The 20,953-nt window shown below is 39.8% G+C and overlaps 2 protein-coding genes and 2 long non-coding RNA genes across 8 annotated transcripts in view; 2 read left to right on the top strand and 2 right to left on the bottom strand.

Annotated features, from left to right (window-relative positions):
* The window catches only part of LOC111254530 (glycine dehydrogenase (decarboxylating), mitochondrial), an 11,280-nt gene extending 7,671 nt beyond the window's left edge, over window positions 1–3,609 (top strand). Inside the window, exons 13-18 of the mRNA XM_022815468.2 lie at window positions 240–462; window positions 869–1,051; window positions 1,250–1,559; window positions 1,980–2,186; window positions 2,453–2,533; window positions 2,822–3,609. Of these exons, the coding sequence (XP_022671203.1) occupies window positions 240–462; window positions 869–1,051; window positions 1,250–1,559; window positions 1,980–2,186; window positions 2,453–2,533; window positions 2,822–2,944 (1,127 nt within the window). The 3' untranslated portion in view covers window positions 2,945–3,609. The remainder of the gene's footprint in view (window positions 1–239; window positions 463–868; window positions 1,052–1,249; window positions 1,560–1,979; window positions 2,187–2,452; window positions 2,534–2,821) is intronic.
* Window positions 3,451–10,996, bottom strand: LOC147754687 (uncharacterized). Its single transcript, XR_015317276.1, has 2 exons — window positions 10,523–10,996; window positions 3,451–10,303 (listed from the first exon to the last, which is right to left on the bottom strand). It is a non-coding gene; the product is annotated as an uncharacterized LOC147754687 (long non-coding RNA).
* LOC111254277 (beta-1,3-galactosyltransferase 1-like) lies at window positions 7,293–19,376 on the top strand. 5 transcript variants are annotated; one of them, XM_022814948.2, is made up of 9 exons: window positions 7,293–8,936; window positions 9,352–10,252; window positions 10,993–11,357; window positions 13,331–13,685; window positions 14,093–14,668; window positions 15,196–15,409; window positions 15,629–15,818; window positions 18,552–18,720; window positions 18,937–19,376. In XM_022814948.2, exons 5-9 carry the CDS (start codon window positions 14,114–14,116, stop codon window positions 19,042–19,044), a joined length of 1,236 nt encoding a protein of 411 aa, XP_022670683.1. In that variant the 5' UTR covers window positions 7,293–8,936; window positions 9,352–10,252; window positions 10,993–11,357; window positions 13,331–13,685; window positions 14,093–14,113; the 3' UTR covers window positions 19,045–19,376. The 5 variants fall into 5 exon arrangements, with proteins under 5 accessions (XP_022670683.1, XP_086831203.1, XP_086831205.1 ...); XM_086975077.1 differs by having other exon boundaries at window positions 13,331–13,689; XM_086975076.1 differs by having other exon boundaries at window positions 7,294–8,936; window positions 13,331–13,504.
* Window positions 18,256–20,867, bottom strand: LOC111254280 (uncharacterized). Its single transcript, XR_015317275.1, has 3 exons — window positions 20,735–20,867; window positions 18,881–18,963; window positions 18,256–18,681 (listed from the first exon to the last, which is right to left on the bottom strand). It is a non-coding gene; the product is annotated as an uncharacterized LOC111254280 (long non-coding RNA).
* Between the last annotated feature and the right edge of the window lie 86 nt (window positions 20,868–20,953).

The following is a 20,953-nucleotide window of genomic DNA, read 5'->3' as shown; positions in this document are numbered from 1 at the left end:
AAAATGTTATGCACTTAGGCAGACTTAGATACTATCTAACAAACCCTGTCCGAGTATTTTATTTAGACAGACACTTTCGGTTGGAGTCTGGCTACGTTTAAAATTTCCTTCTAAATAGTCGTACGAGTATCAGAGGCTCTTGGCCAAAAAGTGTATTCTTTGAATTAGTACTGATTAGCTGGATTCTAAATAAGTTGAAAAAAGTCTATTAATCCTGAATAAACTGTTGTGTGTTGTAGGGGAACATCAACGGAACGTTTGTCTGATCCCAGTATCGGCGCATGGCACGAACCCTGCTTCAGCTCAAATGGCGGGCCTCGTTATAGATCCAATTAAAGTCACTTCTCAAGGAAATATTGACGTAGACCACCTAAAGCAGAAGATCAAGCAGCATGACCAGAAGGTGGCATGCATCATGATTACTTACCCATCCACTTATGGAATCTTCGAAGACACTGTCGGGTAGGCACCCCTGACCATACATGGAATATACGCTTTTGCCTTCATTGTTTCTTGTTATAAAACATCGGCGAATATGGTTACTTGAGAAGCACAAAGATTCATTGCTGAACACGTTTGATACAGTTTAATTTAGAACGGATGTTATAGATTAGGCCAGTGCAGTATTTGCTGCAAATAGCTTGTGTGATGGCTTGTGATAGGCCAGCGTCGTACGGTCTTGAACCGAAAACATTTCGACTATAAATGCGTTCGACTCGGTTACTATGGCCTACCTATGTCGACTTATTCCCATAGCTTTCAGTAGGGCCTGAATCCTTTAAGATGTTCCGAGGTTACTGGTATGATAAGGGAAGCTATACTACATTACAATATACTTCTCACTGTTGTTTATGTTCACTTTTCATAGGACGGTATGCGAACTTGTGCATTCAGTCGGTGGCCAGGTTTACCTTGATGGAGCCAATATGAACGCCCAGGTGGGGCTTTGTAGACCAGGAGATTACGGCTCAGACGTTAGTCACTTGAATCTACATAAAACCTTCTGCATTCCGCACGGCGGCGGCGGACCCGGGATGGGACCCATTGGAGTGTATGTGTCCTATCGAAACCATAATTAACAGCATATGAACAATATGTCTAGTTTCACTCTCGTTCATAGATCAGAGTCGTTCTTCTTTTCTGCGCGATTTACAAAAACTAGGCCTTGGCGTTCACTGAAATAACATATCATGTGCGCTTGATCTCGCTTTATGCTACGCTTTTGTCCCTCATTTTGGCAAATAAACAGCAAAGCCCATTTAGCACCATTCCTCCCCTCGCATCCAGTTATCGCGCCTGGAGACATTGCAAAATCGTTTGGCGTCGTCAGCGCTGCCCCGTGGGGCTCGTCGGCCATCCTGCCCATCTCATGGGCCTATATTAAAATGATGGGACCTCACGGTTTAAAGCGGGCAACCCAGTTTGCTATCCTCAACGCTAATTACATGCGACGCCGGATTGAGAAACACTACAAAGTGCTGTTTTCCGGCAAGAACGGCTTTGCAGCACACGAATTTATCATTGACTGCCGCGACTTTAAGAAGACAACTCAGATTGAAGTAGGTTTATTTAGAATTGTTTTTTCAGTCACGATACACTTAGTATATCTGATATCAACTCGATTCTTCTGCCCCTTTTCATATCCCAGTTTATGTGAATTTGAAAAGGGCCGTATAGCATCGCTGCGTGGCAGTTTCTTTTTAACCATAGCCTGTATACAGGAAGTCGTATATTATAAAGAAGAGCAGCCACAAAAAGTGTTCATTTCTCTTTTTCTATTCAAGTGACTTTATATCTTGCACTTTAACGCGAATATTGGAGTTTGTCATTTATACATCTTCGAAGCGCCTAATCCAGGTCGAAATATCTGAATATTAGGATTCATAAGACCAGACCTATAATTATTTGGCGGACTACCGTCATTATTTAATGTTAAAAGCTATGCTTTTGCTTCTTGTTTTGCACTTTTTTGTTGCAAGGCTATGGATATCGCTAAGCGACTTCAGGACTACGGTTTTCATGCTCCCACCGTATCGTTCCCAGTGAGTGGTTGTCTAATGGTTGAACCAACTGAGTCCGAGGATAAAGCCGAGCTGGATCGCTTCTGTGATGCCATGATCTTCATTCGCGAAGAAATCGAAAACGTGGAAACTGGAAAGTGGGCTAAAGACGACAATCCCATCAAGGTACGCCATATGATTGCAATTTTCTGATCCGTTGTAAAAGCCTGCTTCAAGTTAACTGCGAGCTATTTCCACGCTTTATTAATTAGAATATCTATATTTTACATGAAGTATAATCATAATTCATTTACAAAGTAACTTGTTTGAATTAGAAATCGCTTTATTCATTACGTGTTATTTATATATGCAAAAAGCAATATATGTCATGAACATTAGAATCCATATATACGAGTGGTGACGTTAGCGAATGGTGTTATTCTCGTTTGAAGAACGCCCCTCATACGATTGGCCAGGTCATCAACACTAAATGGAACCATGCCTATAGCCGAGAGCAGGCCGCATTTCCCGCGGTAAGTTACAACTTTCGTCAGCATTACTCCCGGTAATGTGGGGTTAGTCCTTTAATAACTAATTATACAACTTGGTCGTTTCGAAATATTGAATGGAGTAAGCGTTTTAGCTTTCAATGGTTGTTTTCCTCGTAACGCACACCATCGTGCGATGAGCCTACATACTGATGGCGACAAGCTAACGCTTCTGAACCACATACGCTGAATCACTGATTGATCAGATCAAGCATAAGTTTGTAATATACTCACAATGAATTTAAATCGTACATGCTTTGTTTTGTTATACAGAGTTTTATAACACCTGCTACGAAAATGTGGCCGACCGTCGCGCGTATCGATGACACCTACGGCGATACGAACCTTATTTGTAGTTGCCCTCCGTTGGAAACGTACACCAGCACAACAGAATAGAGTACTGCCCGACAGAATGGCAAAGTTAATGAAACGATTACATTAGGAAATTTCATATAGAAACATTGGTTTTAGCTGGTAGGTTTTCTTGGCTAATCCCTACGCAGGATTTAGTAACTGTCCCGTCACCTCTTTTCTTCTCTCTACGCTGGTAAGCTCTTCTAATTGACGACGACGACTAGTCTGTTGAATACATTGTTGATATAATATAAAAGTTGTAGACTGTTTTTCACAGACTATCAGGCTTGTATGCAGGCCAAAGGCATATTATTTAACTCCCGAACGAGGTTTCAGGTATATGTTTCAATCCAAAAAGACCATATGGGCTAATTCGAAGAATAGGGTTAAATTTTAAAAATCGTTTTAGTCCACAGTACCAGTGAGCGTTGTGATCAGCCAGCATAGCTGCTTTATTTCACTGCAGCGTATCATCTATGGAGGTGTAAGGTACGCTGTACTATTACTTATCGTCAAAATGTTTCTTTTTAGACGCATTGAATAGGCCATTTAAACACGTATTGTATACCTACAAATTAGTCCATGAACATAAATTAGTTAGAACAAACTGATCGTCAATTTATAGTGTGAGGACAAAGAATGTAAACATTAAAATGTAAATACTACCTATCTAAAAGCTCTGTGAATAAATAAATTGTTTCATGTAACATGTTCAGATAATAATAATAATAATGCATCTCATAACATATTTTCCTGCAGGTTTAGAGAAAAAAAAAAACAAAAAGTAACAAAACGTTCGTTGTACTGCGAAACAGCGTGTAACATCGTCAACTCGCGTCTCTTAAGAATCCCTGTTTTGTCTATTGAAAATCCCTGGCATTGAGACTGTTAGCGACAACTTTGTTCAGCCTAAAAGCCCGTTTACCATGATTTCATATTATTTAGAATATAGCATTTGGACATTACTCTTACTAGTCCTAAAAATCATTCTATCCTAATAAAACTTTCACTTCAGCTCTGCCTGTTTTAACACATAGAACATTTGTTCAGATTCTTGAAACGTTCTTAAAAGTTAGTAACAGCTGTAATTTTTTTATGATAAATTTTTTTAACATTGAACCTAAATAGGCAAAGAGTTACTCAATGCAGGAAAAAAAGGACACCATTATGCGTTTGTGCTCGGCGAAGGCTCTTCTGTTTTAAGTAAAGGTCCTTACAACATTCTATAAGAGCGAAATTATTACATAAAGCTGATGCTATATGGACACTGATGAAAACTTCAATTATTTTCCAAAGCTGGGAATAAAAGGTTTGATTATTATGACTCTCCACCAACGAATATGATTCTGTTATCAGAATCGAGCTACGACAGCGTAGCTATAGCAAGCCCTTTCAACAATAGCCTTATGCAATTCGTACGAAACTACGACACCTTAGAAAATATAGGCACAAATGTACGTAAATTCTCACTAAGCTGAACCGCGTTCTGAGACAAGTTTTTCAGCTTCTCTGGAAAACTAGTAAACGATGGCATTTAGGCTCATATACATATCCGAAATACGTACAGTGACCCGCATAGTCCAGTTTCTCTCGACCACATGGTCTTCAGGGTGATCCTATAATATAGCCAAATGCTACCATGTCTATACTTTAAAATGCAATCTGCTACGCCCGGTTTTGGAAAATGTAGCTCTAAGAGACACGCGAATGAATCGGGCACTTCGCTTCTTTATAGTTTAACAATCATCCCGAAGCAGGTAAGAAAAATAATTAATTGGCCCAAAAAGTTGCATCTTTTTTAATTAGGTGAAAAAAAAACTGCAGTAAAAATAATTGAAATAAATATCTGGCCTGTACATATATACAAAGTAGAAAAAAAACTGCGAATTTGACAGTATTCAATCTTTGATTTAACTTTTAGGATGGAACAGAGGGTGCCTACGTAGCACCATTTTGCTGTAGGTGTGTCTATGTCTACCGTCACTACAACTAAAAGTAAAATAATAGAAGCTCAAATGCCTTCCAAACGTAGGACCATACGTAGACCTAACGTAGACGACCATTTGACTTGCTTAAAGATCTCTATTTAGCCAACACCCTACTAAATAGGTGATAAAGGTATCGGCCAATATGTTCATAGCGTATATGCTCTCCTTGTTCCATTATCGGTCATCTGAAGACTTTTACACTGTGCTCATTACGTACACGTTAGTGGAGTCGCTTGGATCGGGAATGCGTCCATTCGAGTTTTTTCGGCGAAACGTAAGGTTTTATCTATATATAGAGGCATATATTATTCACTGATGGAATTGTATCCATTCAAGGAAGTATTCAGAAGTATCATGGTGTGTCTATCGATTCAAAGACTTCTCTCACATCCTGCCGTTGAGGACGAACTTCGCTGTTTGAATGAAGCCAGATGTTAAGTGCCATCGAGGCATAACATTCAAGAGTCATTGAGTACCCATATATATAGACATACTATTCGAAATATATATATGTATATATATATATATATATATATATATAATACGATCGAGCTGCGGCAAATGAAATAGTTTTCGTTTCGCTAGCATTTCCAACTAGCCAACGGTTGCGTGCTGCGCACTGCCATATGTGGTCGCCGACTAAAGATTAAGCTCACTTCTAGTATACTAGAATTGATTGAAACGTTCCTATATGACAAGAACGCTTCGAAATTTTCTTAAGATGGTTTGTATAAACGTATAAAATAAAACGTAATTTTTAATGACGCACAGATACGTGTACTTAGTAATTTTTAGGTGCTTGCTATTGACACATTGTTAATTGGTAAATTGGCCATTCGACTAAAGCCACTTGCTTCAATAATAACGACTATTAATTTTTTGGCTGAATAAAGCTTGGGACTTCATCTTCAATCTAAATTTAGAAAATAATAACATTTCTCGTAATTGACCAACCAAACTGTCCTTTGACTAGGATATCGTTAAGCTATGGAATACGGTAAATTCTAAAGAAAATATCGTTAGGCCGAAGCGTTGTCCTAGGCGCAAGTTTCCTTTTTCGTTAGTGCTTGTAACAGCGGCCCTACGCCTCCGTGGATAGCTATGCGGTAGAGGTAAACTGTGAAATGCCTTGGTCTAATAGACGCCCACAGAGTTTAGATACACTGAATACGAGATTTGTACAACTAAAAATTCAAGGGCCATTGATTTTCTCTTAGGTTTTGCTTAGGACTAATCGTGGGCAAAGCACTGTTAATCCCATACACAAGGCTCGTACGTGGCCCCGCTGTCGTACTGTGTTGCACAGTTCATCTTATTCGACACAAAGTGTATACTTGTGACCTTGTCAATATACATCTTCTTAAACAATGCTTTTAAATACTTGAATAAAAGATCGAATGGGGGATTATGTCCATATTAGAAGAGGTAGGCTGGACCAATTCCCGAAGACTTTCGCCACGCTGATCCCAGAGGTTCGATTAGCGGCGATGAAAAAGACTTTTATTATCGCGTTAAACCGTCGCTTGTTGATCGCCAACAAGACCAGAAGGCAGCGTCTGCCTATCTATAATGTACTGAATTCATTAAAAGAATATCGGTAACTTCTCTAGGACCAGTAAATAAGGAATTTGTCGATAGAAATATTCGCAGATGCTACGAGGCCATTATCTCATATTGCAAATACCTATTTTGTCAGGGTCCAAACTAAAATCGACGTATACAAATAAGGAATATTATGCGCAGTAGGATCGGTGAGAATGTGCAGATGTATTGGACATTCAGAGGAAGTCTAAGAGAGGTACCGTTAATTGACGACAGTTTAGAAATCATCGGCGAGGCCGGCAAAACTCAATTCGATTTGGCCTAGATTCTGAATCGTACCAGACAATGGCTTAGGCTGGAAACTTGAGCAAGTTAGTATATTTAAGGCATTTTTTAATCAGTAAAAAGAAGTATTTCTCGATGATCACGATCGAGACGATCACGATTTGCGCCTACTCATTCAACTGACATGATCCATCCTACTGACCATAAAGAGCTGGTGTCTTCCTTCTTGTAGTTGTTTATCTGACCCACCAGCTGTTACCAAAGTCTAAGAATTAACCAATTTAAAGGTCGCTTTCATCGCCTGACAGTGGCGAAGCGGGTGCTTTCATTTTTAGGTGTGACTATGGCGCTGGCTAAAAGCAATGCGATGCCTCTGCGGCAACGATCCTATCCCTCACCGTGTGCAGCATATTCACGATCGAACCCCGGTAGCTACGGCAGGAGCCAATGGTAAGATCAGGATCGATGACCTTCCACCACCATCGCCGTCACATAGTTGCTTTTGTTGATGTGGTAAGGCAAGCACATTTATAAATGGCGCGCCATTATTTCTGCCATCGACCCTGTTGTCTATCAACACCCCGCAGCGTCACGATTGAAGCGGCGACCATTCAATAGACTCACAAGATGAGTCAACGTTACGATTCAATTGCCGTAAACGCTATGCACACCGATGAGTGGTAACCACGATGATCGAACATAGAGCGTCAGTGGTAGCGTCCGCCACGTACAACCTTCCACTTAACCGCGCTGGATTCTATAATGTAACGATCGCATCTTCTGCCACTAGTTGATTGTGCAGGAGCAAGGCCGAGTGCAGCAGGAGAGTATGTTGGCACAGAGCATGACCGTTACCACCGTTATTGCAAATCCAGTACCTTAGTAAGCCGCGCACAAATTAATAGATCAATCTACCATTACTATTTGCACTGCCATTTCTACTGCCTGCAGCTCCGCCGCGTTATAGGCTGTTCCACTTATGACGGAGCGCGCGCGCATATCAAAGCTACGCTTTACAACGATCCAGCGTTACTACGGCGACTTCCAGCATTCTACAAATGCTTGCAATGGCATAAGAATGGCTATTGCCTGTCTCGTTGTTGCCGGCATCGTATTTTGACAAATTCGTCGTCACTGATCAACATATGACCATTGTGTAACGTGTCGCTGTTATTGGTGCTTCCTACTGTACATCGACGCCGACAAAACGGCGGTACGGATAATCCGTACTAGGGCCTGCCTAGTCACAACATCCTACGAAAAGAAAAACGAGCCCAAAGTAACTTCACTTGCCACTGCACACGTTTCAGATGTTCGCGTAGACACGGGTCGAAAGAGGACGAGCATCCCTAGCCGGTTGGGTCGACCGCGATGGAGCCTTAGACACGAGAAGGCGACTGTGTATCAGAGGAGGAGGATCGAAGATAGCGTATGGGGCATGTGCGTCTAAGGCGCCATAACGACATGCGTGAGATGTCTTAAAGCAAACAACAGCGCTTGCAGTACAAATTACAGGGGTACGAAAGAAGCATTAATTCGATGCGCGAATATCCTGTCTAGCATGTACATTCTAGGTTGGTGGTGACCCGCATTGGAGAAGTGCGACGTTAGAGCCTAGGTGTTGCCGTACTGTTGGCGTGATGATGAAATTGGATTAAGAAAAATGTTGAAAATGACGCACATATACGTCAGCACAACATGTGGTACAGCGCCTACGAGGAACTGATACGGATGCTTCGAAGTCGGCCGTCAAATGGACAGCGACCGCCGTTTGAGGCCGACCGGATGAAATCGAGGTCGACCATCTATCGACTCAGACTCTGATAGAACTAATCGGAACTAATATGAATGTATAAAGCACCATTGACGCGGATATCATAATAAGATGAACAGAGTTCTGTGACTGGCCAAGTGACATCCATCGTGTTATTGATGAGGACCCGTAATGCTGAGTAGAAGTGATGGCCGCGTAGAGTCATCTGATGAGTGCCAATTAATTATCAGGTCAATAACGTTGAATGACGGTGATCACTGCATTATGCCACCCACATACAGTGAATCGGACAACAGTTATTTTCCTATACTAGGACAACTTTATGATATTTGTCCTTTGTAAAACAATTTTGAGAATTAGCTATTTTGGTGTTTGTACATCACCTTTCGCTGATAGCCCAGCTGGATGACAAGCAATAGATTTACAACTACTTTCGACCCTTCAGGCAAGTATAAAGGCTGCATGGTTTTATTTATATGCGATAATACCAAAACATCTATTATTACGTTCGTTTTCTAAACGCGACGGCTGTTTGCTCGAATAAAGATTTGAAGAGGGTCAAGAAACGCAGACAGGTACTCTGATTATGAAGTGACTAGGGCATCCAGTCCCGTAAACTGTCCGACGTGCTAACCAAACGTTTTAGGCTTCAAAAAATCCGAGCATTTTTCTTGAAGATTTTCTAGCCGCTTGAGAATGTCCGAACGCTTCTCGGCCCTTAATTTCCACGCTCCGCTTGTACGTCTACCACAAAGTTATGAGTTAAACGACAATTGTGTCTGCCGTCAATATCGTATTAAAGGAATAATCATTCACTTTTTTTCCTTAATATTTTTCATGTTTTTTTTTTGCTCTTATAGATAATCACGAATGCAGCCCTTCTCCAGTTGCCAATAATCTCTTTTTAGAGGTTTACCTAAAGGAAGAACCTCAGCCGTTTTTTTTTTTGTCAAATTACCCGTGTTTGTACCTGACTTTTAGGGGGAACCTACGAATGGAGGAGGGCGATAAGGACATTTCTGGAAATGACGTCCATAGAAGAAGCTTAGTTTCCTTTTATTAACCAGCTGCTTCTATGCTCTAGATCGCAGTCGCTTATGAGTGACCTAACGGACTTTTGACGCATTTCGAAATACTGCAAAGTCATTGTTATTTGTTAAAGTGACAACAAATAGCGTCTCAATGTTGTTTATCAGAAGCATATAAAAGCGTATGCGCTAGAAGTGTTCTTTCACTTGAAAAGTCTCCTTTTTACGTGGTTGTTTCGACTTGTAGCTTGGACCCTCTCGAAATATATCGTGATACCTGTTCTACCATTTATTCCAGCTAAACTCTATCGTCATTTATGCCATCGGATTTTCGCTAATAATACGCTGTCCAATATTGCAGCATTGCATAACAAGGAAATCACGCAACGCGCAGATCCAGTGACGACCTACTAGAACACGAACACGAAAAGCATACCAGAAGAAGCTCATTTCCCCTTCCGTGTCTAATAAAATAAAAAGCAAAAGAACTTGAATATATGATTTAGCTGAATTGAGATAATATTAAACAATGATCTGAGATGACGACAAGCGAAGCTTTTATCAGGCAAAAAGGCCTCGTTCTTCCAGGGTTGAGTAAACTACCGCGAAAGCTCTTATTCTCTATTGTAGCAATGGGAGCGTTAACTGTTACGTTTGCGCCGGTCGTCTTCCGCTTCCTTCCTTTCTGTTGAGGCTGGACGTTTCGATGTCGTCTTCTTCTATATTTGTTCAGGTACAAAGAGCTGAGCTTAAGTTCATGCACAATGCATCCGGACCACGGGGCCTGTGGTTATACAGGGACATAAAGCAAAATGTAGATAAAAGCAAAAAATATAACTCGAATACGTTTGATGATCTTTCAAAGTTCAAACAGCTCAATTACTTACGTATAGTTTTATTCAGTCCACCCATCAGCCTGGTGATGTTATCTTTCTATGGGTATTCTTAATGGCCAATGTAAACGTTACCTATTCTGATTCTTACAAAAGGAAATTTAACGTGCCTAAAGGTACGTCGTAGTGATGTTCGCACGCGTACACGATGGCATCATCAGCCAGCCCAGCGATAAATGGGCGTCATGCCAGGCAATTCTTTACTGGAAAAAAAAAAGCTGAATATTTCTATAGCTATGCTTTCAACTCAATGCTAATACGATTAGGAACGTTAGGTCAAAACGCACGATGAACTCAGGTCGATCATCTGCGTGCGACACGGAAAATGCGTAGAGGCATGATATGGCGTATATTAACGACAACTTTTTAATATAACGATCATCATTAGAATGTTCTTCGTTTAAGAAATCAACAATAAAACAACGCTACATGACAGACATTAGATTAAATCATCAATGGCTGAATACGGTTGCTAAAGTAAGGCAAGCGCGCTAACGGCGAGCCGTGGTACAGATGAAGGTCCACTGTTCGCCAAAGCAGACTACAACAGAAATTCAACTCGCTAATTTTCTATTTCCAGCTGGTCTTTATTGATTTGCGCTGCGGCTACGTGTAAGGGTATGGGGTAGACGCTAACAGGGATAGGCATCCGTTTCTGGCGTCATTCAGTGATCTGATCAAGGTTAACTACTTTTTCTGTTTGCATCGGATCTGGCTGGCTCGAGAGCCAGTCCTTCTACTGCTCGTGTCGCTTCTTTGTTCCCTCCCTGAGATTAGCGAAGTGAATCCCAAGGCGAGGGTCTCGCACAAAGACCTTCCGAAGCCGTAATACTATAATTGCTGTTCACACTGGTTCGGAACTCATAGTTCCAGCAGCCAGTCAGCCAGCCAGCCAGCCAGCCAGCCAGCCAGCCAGCCAGCTTAGCTAGCAAAGCTTACGCAATGGTACTTACCGTATCTATTCTATTATATGTATGCATAATATCCTTTTATGCCGCTATGGACGATAACACACGACATACACGTCACCCTGATAAATTCTGTTTAATTAAATATTGTAAATAGACTAACCTCACCCGATCTTCATTGATTCGACACGTTTCGATATTCGTAGCTCTACTAAGTGAGCTGTACTGTCTGACGCAACTAGGTAACTATTGTTGATGAAATATATCTTGCTACAATTACAGTATTAACTTACTAGCATAGCAAAAGCAACGCTCTCCATAAGTTACCCTTAGTTTTTAAACAAGCGTATAAAGAGCAATAACCATTACAGAATTGTTAGACTTCGATAACTTCAACCAGGCTTTTGTTACGTTTCAAATACAGGCATGTATTTTGTATGCATATAACTTCAAAACTTAAGTTTAGGCCATAGGCGGACACTTGTTAGCTAGATTTATTTTCTACTTGATTTGAGTCTGCTGGAAATATTGAGGCTCTAATTAATTAGCGTCTCCTTCGATCAATGGAAGCTATATTTCTTATTTGTATTATAAAGAGGTCTAATTAATTAGCGTCTCCTTCGATCAATGGAAGCTATATTTCTTATTTGTATTATAAAGAGGTCTTCAGTGTTTGTCATGCCGCTGCAACGCTTCGACAAATATGGTTCGCCCGTGATTGCCTGTTATTGTTATGCTTCACAGACTCCACGTACGTGACCGTAAAAATTGCATTCGCCTCAAATTATCATGCCACGTATAAAGATCTGTCTGGAACCTAAGTAATTTTCGCCTTTCTATCAATAACAAAGTGTTTGCCGTTACTACTTGCAACCTTCTCTCGCTTTTCGATAAATTTATGTAATTTTCTTCGCCAGAATTTCAACTCTGCTGCTAAACAAATTTGCCCATCCAAATTTTGAAATCATCTTCATCTCTCATCGAATATATAAAGCTAATTTTCGAGTTACTGGATAAAAATTTCGTGCAGAAACCTGCCATTGTGGATTGGGTTAGATATCAATATGAAGTCGTTTCTTCCTACCTGCTTCACCCAGTCCATAGCATGGCCAAGTTTTTAATTTCTAGTAAAATAGTTTAAAGTATATCTACCGTAAGGTATACTTGGCACCAACCTTTCTCGGGCGTTATCGACATGGCATAGCTATATATAGGTATGTCACAGGTTGATTACCATTCAATGTTTGTACTTGGTGCATCGAAGCGTTTATGGAAAACGTATCTATTTCGGCGCAAATGAAGTCGGGCTGTCTCTTCAATATTATTAAAATACCTAACCTACAATCATTTTTAGGTAACTTTGCCTAAGTAAGAAAATAATTTTTTAACTGTGCAAATTAAATAGATATTTTCAAACTTTCTGTTGCTACTAAGTAGCAATAAGCATTGTGTTGTTCCAGCGAACGACAACAATGTTAATCTGCTCATTCCTTTAAAATCTTAAAGCTTTAAAATCCTTTAAAAAAATCATTAATCCAGTATCGTATCATTTATGATTATCCTATATGCGGTTCTATTATTAAGTCACCTATTTTGCCAGAAAAATTGTTTCGGTTTATCCAAACGTTAGCGTTACGTTTGATTAGGGACCATTCTGCAATGAAAGCAGCCAAAGCCTATTACTGTTATACGTGTACATGTATTCTGACTGCTAAAAATTATTGATACTTAGAAGTTAAAGTTAAAACTTTCTTAACTCGTTTCATATATATATATATATATATATATTGACCCGCACTGTAGTCCATCTGATAGAAAATAAAAGATCTCCGCCCTAATGACAACAAAAGACAAATGAGAACGTGTATAGTTAGAGATACCAGCTTAAGGGAGACTGTAGACAAAACATCGAAGAGCAAGCGATTCTATAATAAACACATTATCGTGAAGGCACAAGCAGCCCCACTGCTTTCGTTCGTTAATCTTTGATTTTTCAAACCTTTCTTCAAGGATTCATTGTACATCTCGTTGGCCTGGCAATGCTCACATTACTCGTATCGGGATGGATTGCTTTCCTGTAGAGAACATTGGACTCTAGGACAGTAAACCCACAACTGCTCTAATGCAGCGAAGTGAAGACAAATCTGATTCGCCCTTGCAATATACAACAATAAAGTCCTTGCGGTAAAGAAAACCAAGAAAAAAAGCCTTAGCTGCTACGCTGTGACCACCTATCGTTTTACCGTTGTGTTCGTTCTTTAACAAGCTTTTAATTGATCAATATTGCAGTCGATAAGAATCAGATTTTCCAAAGAACAGCCAATTTCAACCTATGTCTTCATTCTACGACCTGAGAACTATGATCGTAGGTAATCGCTTAGGTAATTACTCTAGAAGATGCAACATCCTCTAAATTTTTCGTTAGAACAAAAAAATATGCTATCTTCTCTTTATTCAGCTATCCTAAATTGGCTACCGCAAAGGAACGTCTTTAGCCAGGAGGTTTAAGCCTGTACGTGCACGTTCTGATGGCTTAAACCAGTATCGCGTATACTATTAGCCCCACACAATTTCTCAGAGTGGAATTACAGTTGCTAAAGTTCTAACTTAATAGGAGATCAGTAAACTTAACTCGGCTAAAAGTGACTTACTTTCGAAATGTTTGAAAATATCAACATAACAGCTTAGATTCTACACGGCCTACAATTCTTCTATTTACATTAGGATTACACAATTCTATTTACATTAGGATTGGTTTATCTTTGCTTCTAGGAGTCACTCCTCTAAAACGTAATGCCTGCTATATGGCGCCGACTCCTAACCGTACTCTTCGTGCTCTTCACCTTGTTGTGCATGATTCAAATGTTGACGGATATATTCACCTTGAAGGCTCCCTTTGGCGTCAGACACCTCTCATCCCTGAATCAGGTCCACTCGAACATAGATAGGCTCCCATGTGGCATTCGCAAAGCACGATCCGGATCTATCGATGCTGTAGGGTACAGGGAATCGTTCGCTGCACAAGCGCCTCAGCTCCCCTCCGTAAGGCAAAATCAAACATCGATAATTAGAAAAGATGTTAACGATACACTCAGCCCAAGGGAAGCGTTAAAAATTCAAAAGTCGAAACCATTTCAACTAGTTACTAGACCGCCTAGACAACTATTAAAACCTGGGAAGAAGCTTCAACAGAGCACCCATCAGCTAAGTAACGGTACTAATGTAGGCTGGCTGCCGAAGTACGATCGTGAAAAGTTCCCGTTGCTACACGCATCCCGGACGTGTACGAAAAATGACATCTATGTTGCGGTCGTCGTTACGGCGGGGGAAAATTTCGAACGACGTCAAGTGAGTTACCCCATGGTCCTTTCTCGTTTCAATTGAATGCCTAGGGTTAGTATTCACTATGGCGAATTGCTTTTTCGTTAAACGCATATTTAACCGGTTGTTGTTAATAATTTTACCCGACATGCTTGTCTTATCCGGTAGATGCTAGCGAACGATGACTACTTAACATTTGTAGATTTTATACACTGGATGTAACTAATACCATTAAATAAACAAACGAACGAATGACAGCAAATTGAACAAATATACTAGGCTAATAAATAAAGAACAATCCTTTTTGATACGTATTCTGTACGGCTTGTGTATAGATAAAGCTCTTGATTTGAACGTTTCTTGAAATCTTCAACATGAAGACCTAAACGCAAATCCTCCATCGATGGTAGAAGATTAATTAGTAAAGTTAATTAGTAAAATTAAATTAGTTAGTAAAAAAAATGTATTACTATTTTTTGTAGTGTGATATTGTATTTCAATAGGTAAAAATATAGAATGATAACTATCTTCTAGCTTTACTCCATAATGCTAAGGTTATCCGTAAGACGTGGGGATCGGAGCTTAAGACAGTTTTCGTACTTGGGAGCAATGCAACCAAAAATCCCAGTTTAGAAAAGGAGGCAGCTAAATACAAGGACATCGTACAGGCGGGCTTTAGAGAGGGCTATTACAATCTTACCTATAACACTATTACGGCCCTGCGGTGGATCAGCATATACTGCCCGCAAGCCGAATACATAATTAAAGGTGCGTGATTCTTGTCGAGCTATACGAGTTCACAGTTTAAATTAATAATATTTATTTAAGTCATTGTATTCATTGTTAAATATTACAGATATTTACGCGATCTATTGAAGGAGTGAATATCGCACCTAATTAAAAACTTTCCATTATTTCTTACCATTTTATGAGACGGCGCCCCCTAAATAGTTTGTTATCAACCAATGCGACGATCTCCTTTTCAAGGTGATGACGATACATGGTTCAACGTGCAGCCACTTAAGACGGAAATTGCTATCATCGGATATGATGCCGGACCATTATTTATGGGAAAAGTCTTGAACTTCAGAACAAATCGCGATAGGAAGTCCAAATGGTTCACCCCTCGGGAGGTTATCCAGCAAGATATTTTGCCCAAATTCCTTTCCGGATCTGGGTAAGTTAGAAAATTGGGAAATCATCTGTAGAGATGAATATCAAGCGTTGTGGCCACGTTCGCAGCCAGATCAAATCACCCCGAGGTTGGCACCCAGATGATGATACATTTGTTTATAAGAATATCTAATCATATCCATTGTTCATATAAATCTCTTGCTATATTGATTCAAGTGACCAAGTTTTCCTTACGCGACCTATATATGTAAATTTCGAAGGTAACTTGTTCTAAAGTACAAGTTTTTTTTTGCATTTCACTTAATCAGCGTTTATTCTTGTGTATTTATACGACTCCAATATACCAGAGCTATTAATAAGTTTCTGAAAACTTATTAATAAGCGAGACAATTCCGGTAGAATCACAAAAAAGACGAAACAATATGAATGAACACATAAAGATGGCGATTGGTTTAGCATTTTGTTCGACTACCGCGTTCAATCTTTGCATGCCTAAAGCATGGATTTCAACAGCATGGAGATATCGCACAATAATGATCATCCCTAAAGGGAAGGTATCTTCGAGAGGAATCGTGAAAGGGAGTTGTGTCTATAAACTTCTGCGAAGTATCCCTGAACGGCGGTCAAGTCCTCGTCTGGAATACAAGTGAAGTGTTGCCGGATGACCAGGGTGGGTTTTGTGGTGACAGACGATTAATGAGGTTCCTGTGATGGCGCAATGAGTAGAGTGTTTGCTAAACTTAAGAGCACGTGGTGTTTAATGTCGAATCCACACGTAGTCACGCTTCATTGCGTGTTAGAAGCGAACGGCCTGAAGTAACCCGTCTCGCGTGCCGCATGAAGAACATTTTTTTTTTCTGATAAATGATGGCTTCGTGTAAAATAGAGGCAACATTAAATCGTCCCACCCAATCTACCTATTTGATTCTCGTGGACTTCAAAGCAGTTTTTGCTTCGATCTCGGAAACTATTTTATTGAGAAAGCTAATCCAACTAGGGGTGCTTGCGAAGGGGCTAAGTTTATTGCAGGATAGAGTAACCTTATTACTCTTTCCGATTCCGACAAAAAGGCGATGTGACTCTCGCAATGCAATAATGTCAATCTTTATTACCTTCACGCGTCCCATCGACGACCTTTTTTTACGTATTAAGCAATGGCACTTTTCGTAAGTAGGGATGGCGTGGTCTGGGTAGCTAATGCGCTTCTCTTTAGGTGTATTGCTATAATAAGCATAACTCTACTTTCATAGGTCTGTTTGAGAAACTCCAGATAGGTCCAATAAGATCCATTCCGGTTAGACCCCTAGTAGGGCAAATCCTTGATGCTATGCCCAAAAGAGGTGATTTTAAGGACTTGTTCACGTAAAAATTATATCTAACAATGTTAAGAAAGAAATTTGCTCGCGAAGATAACCATGTACAGGAGCATTTAGGCACCAGCCCATTTGCAATGGGCGATCACGACCCAGAAAAACGAAGCAAGGTTGCTGAGTTTTGATCCTCAAATGAGCAAGATCGTAATAAAAGCCGTGTAGTTCAGAAGAGAGAAGACTTGGTAACAGTAGTTCTGAAAATGCATACTTTAGCTTGACGTTATAGGTATCAAGGACCATTTACAGGAAAGGCTTAGAAAGGCAACAGTCACGATTGTCACAAACGAAAGCCCACGAAAACTATCAATCGAGACCACAGTTAAGCTAGGTCGATCTGAGATTACAGCCCCTGTTGCAAACAAAAGCTTAGCTTTGTTTTTTTTAAATATATTTTTTGTTGTATATACATTTTCAAAGTCCCTTGATTTTCAGCTAACATTTTTGCTATAATTTTTAGAGCGTCACAGTAAATCAACATATGTTTCATGAACAGCTGTATATCTTTAACTTCCGCATGTTTGAATCATTCTGGCCATCAGCTTGAAGTGAAAACCTCCAACTATCTAGAAGTTTATTAGGTCCAACTGGATTAAAAGCGACCACACGAAAACTTTCTTTTCAAAAAGGTTGAATAGACTATACGGCGCCTTCTCGATACGACACTCCTTGAAATTGTTTACGAGCTGCTTTACCCTCAAAATATTAGGCAATGACTTTGGATCAACGTTCAAATTCCTCACGAGGTTTAGCCTTGTTTTCCTAAAAAAGGCACACCTTTCTGAAATAGGTATTGCAGCATGATATCTTTCGCTTAACACAACACTTCAAGTGAACTCGAGCTGGATATTTGGAAGGACAATAGAGAGTATCTACTAAATGACAGATATTAAGCTAGCAATCCTTCTTGCAGTTTCATTTCTCTAAGAAGGGCTAGAACAGAATCCGGAGCTGACTTTGGATAAAGTGAAAACGACATTTTGCAAGCTGGTACCAAGGTTTTATGCAACAACTATAATAGCTGCCTAATATAGCTATTGACCGATATTCTGACTTTCATCAGAGCTATTTGCAAACCGATTTATATTCTGAAAGGAGAAGCACATAAACTTAGCCAATATAGATCCTTCATTTTTTTCAATTTCAGACGGCAGGTGAACAAAAATAATCGCCATATGGTTTACGGTGCATAGGTTCCGTCACCTTGTATTTGTCAGATTATGATGTCCTCCAGAGCAGCTCAGTCCGATCAGTTAACTAACTTATAAACTTTACGTATTCATTGGTATAGAAAATCATATGCTGTATGCAAATCTACACGAGACGTATGATATTCAGTCGAGTCCTTCCTTACATTTGTGCTATAACTAACTAATGTTCAGTCTCGTATTTCTGTTGTTCCTAAGCTACGTGTTTACTCGTGAAACTGTTCCGCTTGTGTATAACGCGCTGCTGATGGAACCTCTGATTCTTAACCTTGAGGATCTCTTCATAACAGGCTTCATAGCCGAGCAGCTTGGGATCCCGCGAGTTCGCCTGCGGGATTTCAATAGCCACCGATTACCACACAAACCTGTATGTACTTCAGTAGTTTACTTCCATTTTTACCAACATAGAAATCTAACACAGTTCGCTCACGGTAATCATGCCACTCGAACTACCTAACACAAGGGTTAAAATTATTAAGATCTTTTACCAACACAGTCAATAATATTGTGCCGGATTGGTTACTTACCTTGCTTCAGTTCCTCACTGCCAATTTAAATAGTTTGCCTCTTGTCCTTGTTACAGGTAAATCCATGTAGTTATGGCTTCGTTCTGCAAAGTCACGAATTGACACCATCCGAAATGGTAACACTATGGAAGGAGATGCGAAAATCTGACAGATCATGTCCATAGCATTTTCGTATCATGTAGATTATTATTCATACGTTTCTATAGTTTTTTTCAACCATCCGCAGAAGCCGAACATTATAGGGCAACTGAAGTTTATGTCGAATCGCCTACTCAATATGAAACATTTCACAGTAGAAGATTATATCTTCGCTTTATAAACATGGTGACGGGATGGCTCTTGTGTAGGAATAATAATAATAAACACAGGCATACGTACAGTTCCTTTTAACAAATATTCTATCTTGCGTATTGGTAGTATTCAGTAAGACATAGATACTTAATTGGATGTTTGGAGATATTTTTTCTGCGAAATAAACGGATGTATTTCGAAGCAATGTAAGAAGAAGCAATGTTTAAGAAGCTGCTATAACAAAATGGCGTCTATATAAAACCTGGATTACTGTCCAATATTATATATAGTAGAAACTCAGTTATTCTTGACAAAAGCATAATTCGTCATAATAGCCATTGAAGCTGAAAATACAAAGAAAAAAAACAAATGTCTATTGCCAGTTTGCAAAAGGTCACTTAACAAATCTCTACTAGATATTACAATGTACACATATATATATCCTGCAGATGTATGATCAACATTGTTAAACTCTCAATGAACTTTTGCTTCATTCTGTATAACTTGCACTAGTAGCAGTTACGTCGTTTCTAGTGAATCAGGATAGAATTAATGGCCAACTTTCCCTGCGCAGATCTTTCACGCTAAATAAATAGCTATTTAACTGGACGAAACGAGAGATTCTAGTAATGATTGGTTATTTATTATAATTTAAAGATGTGTCTGCAGCGGTTAGTTAAAAGCTCTGGTCCTCTGAAAGCTTTGGCCTTTTATTGTCGCAAAAGGTAAAAAGATGGTAGATAAGGTTGATTAAAGTCGCCGATGGGCGTTTACCACAAATGCAGTGTATGACCGCAAAGTAAAATAATAAGACTGTCTTATGTTTGAACCACGCCAAGGTTCCCATAGACAGTGTGGTTCTAGTGTAAAAAGATCTGATGCGGCATTATTTTTTTTTTTGCTTATTTACTGCCTATTCTGCACTTTCTGAACAATTACGTTCCGTTAGGCAGTAGACGGTGGAATATAGTTCGGATTCTTTAGGAGACTAAGGGTTTGCAAGCTTCTTTCTTATGGATGCTGTAACTTATTTATGGATTTTTCAACTGCGTTCTCTGCGTTGCGTGTTAAGACGAAACGCGAAAGCATATTGGATAAGCAATCTCATCTTATATTAGCTTAGCAGCTTATAACGAGTAAACTAGAGTTACTGATTTTTTACGGATTATTACAATTAATCAATGTAAATTTAATTTTTGGTTAAGACATATAGGTAATATTCACTATTGGACAACAGGCGCTTGGCGCTGGCGGTTGTGATTAGCAAATTACTTAAACTTTAGTCTGAGAAAGCAATAGTAGTCAGATGACACAAGTATGTTAAGTTAGCTTGCGGCTAAATGCAAAAAATCACAAATTCTATTCATAGATCCACGTACACCTACTATCATCGTTTATTGGTTTTATGATAAAACTAGGCCCAATATATCAGCTAATATCTGCCTGATCGATGTAGCTATGCGTCTGTAATGCCAGTAGTTACTGCCATAGCAACGCACAAAATAAGCAAGGCTTTTCTTGGTAACAGGACTGAAAGCACGAAGATTTAATTCAAAATATTACAGTTTCGGCGGGCCCATCCTGTGGCGCCCTCTACGCGTGCTTGCCCGGGTGCCGGCAGGTCATGTTCCATTTTTGAGTAGCTCTGCTTAACTAGTAGTTTGGCGCGCATAGGGACCCATCTTCCTCTTCAGCTTTCCGCAACGCGTTCACTTACGCTAAGAGAAGAAACAATATATGCAGCAGCAGTAAGACGAAGAACCAATGACAGTTGCTGGCGCT

This window comes from Varroa destructor, unplaced genomic scaffold, assembly GCF_002443255.2.
Source record: "Varroa destructor unplaced genomic scaffold, Vdes_3.0 BEIS01000007.1, whole genome shotgun sequence".
Taxonomy (NCBI): domain Eukaryota; kingdom Metazoa; phylum Arthropoda; class Arachnida; order Mesostigmata; family Varroidae; genus Varroa; species Varroa destructor.
Note: the sequence above shows the minus strand (reverse complement) of the source record. Positions and strands in the feature narration are given on the sequence as shown.

Excerpts from the sequence above, each read along its gene's own strand:
- LOC111254277 (XM_086975079.1), top strand. The coding sequence starts at position 14,114 with ATGCCTGCTATATGGCGCCGACTCCTAACCGTACTCTTCGTGCTCTTC. Across the intron at positions 14,669-15,195 it reads AAAATTTCGAACGACGTCAA|GTTATCCGTAAGACGTGGGG; the intron begins GTGAGTTACCCC and ends CATAATGCTAAG. Across the intron at positions 15,819-18,551 it reads AAATTCCTTTCCGGATCTGG|CTACGTGTTTACTCGTGAAA; the intron begins GTAAGTTAGAAA and ends GTTGTTCCTAAG.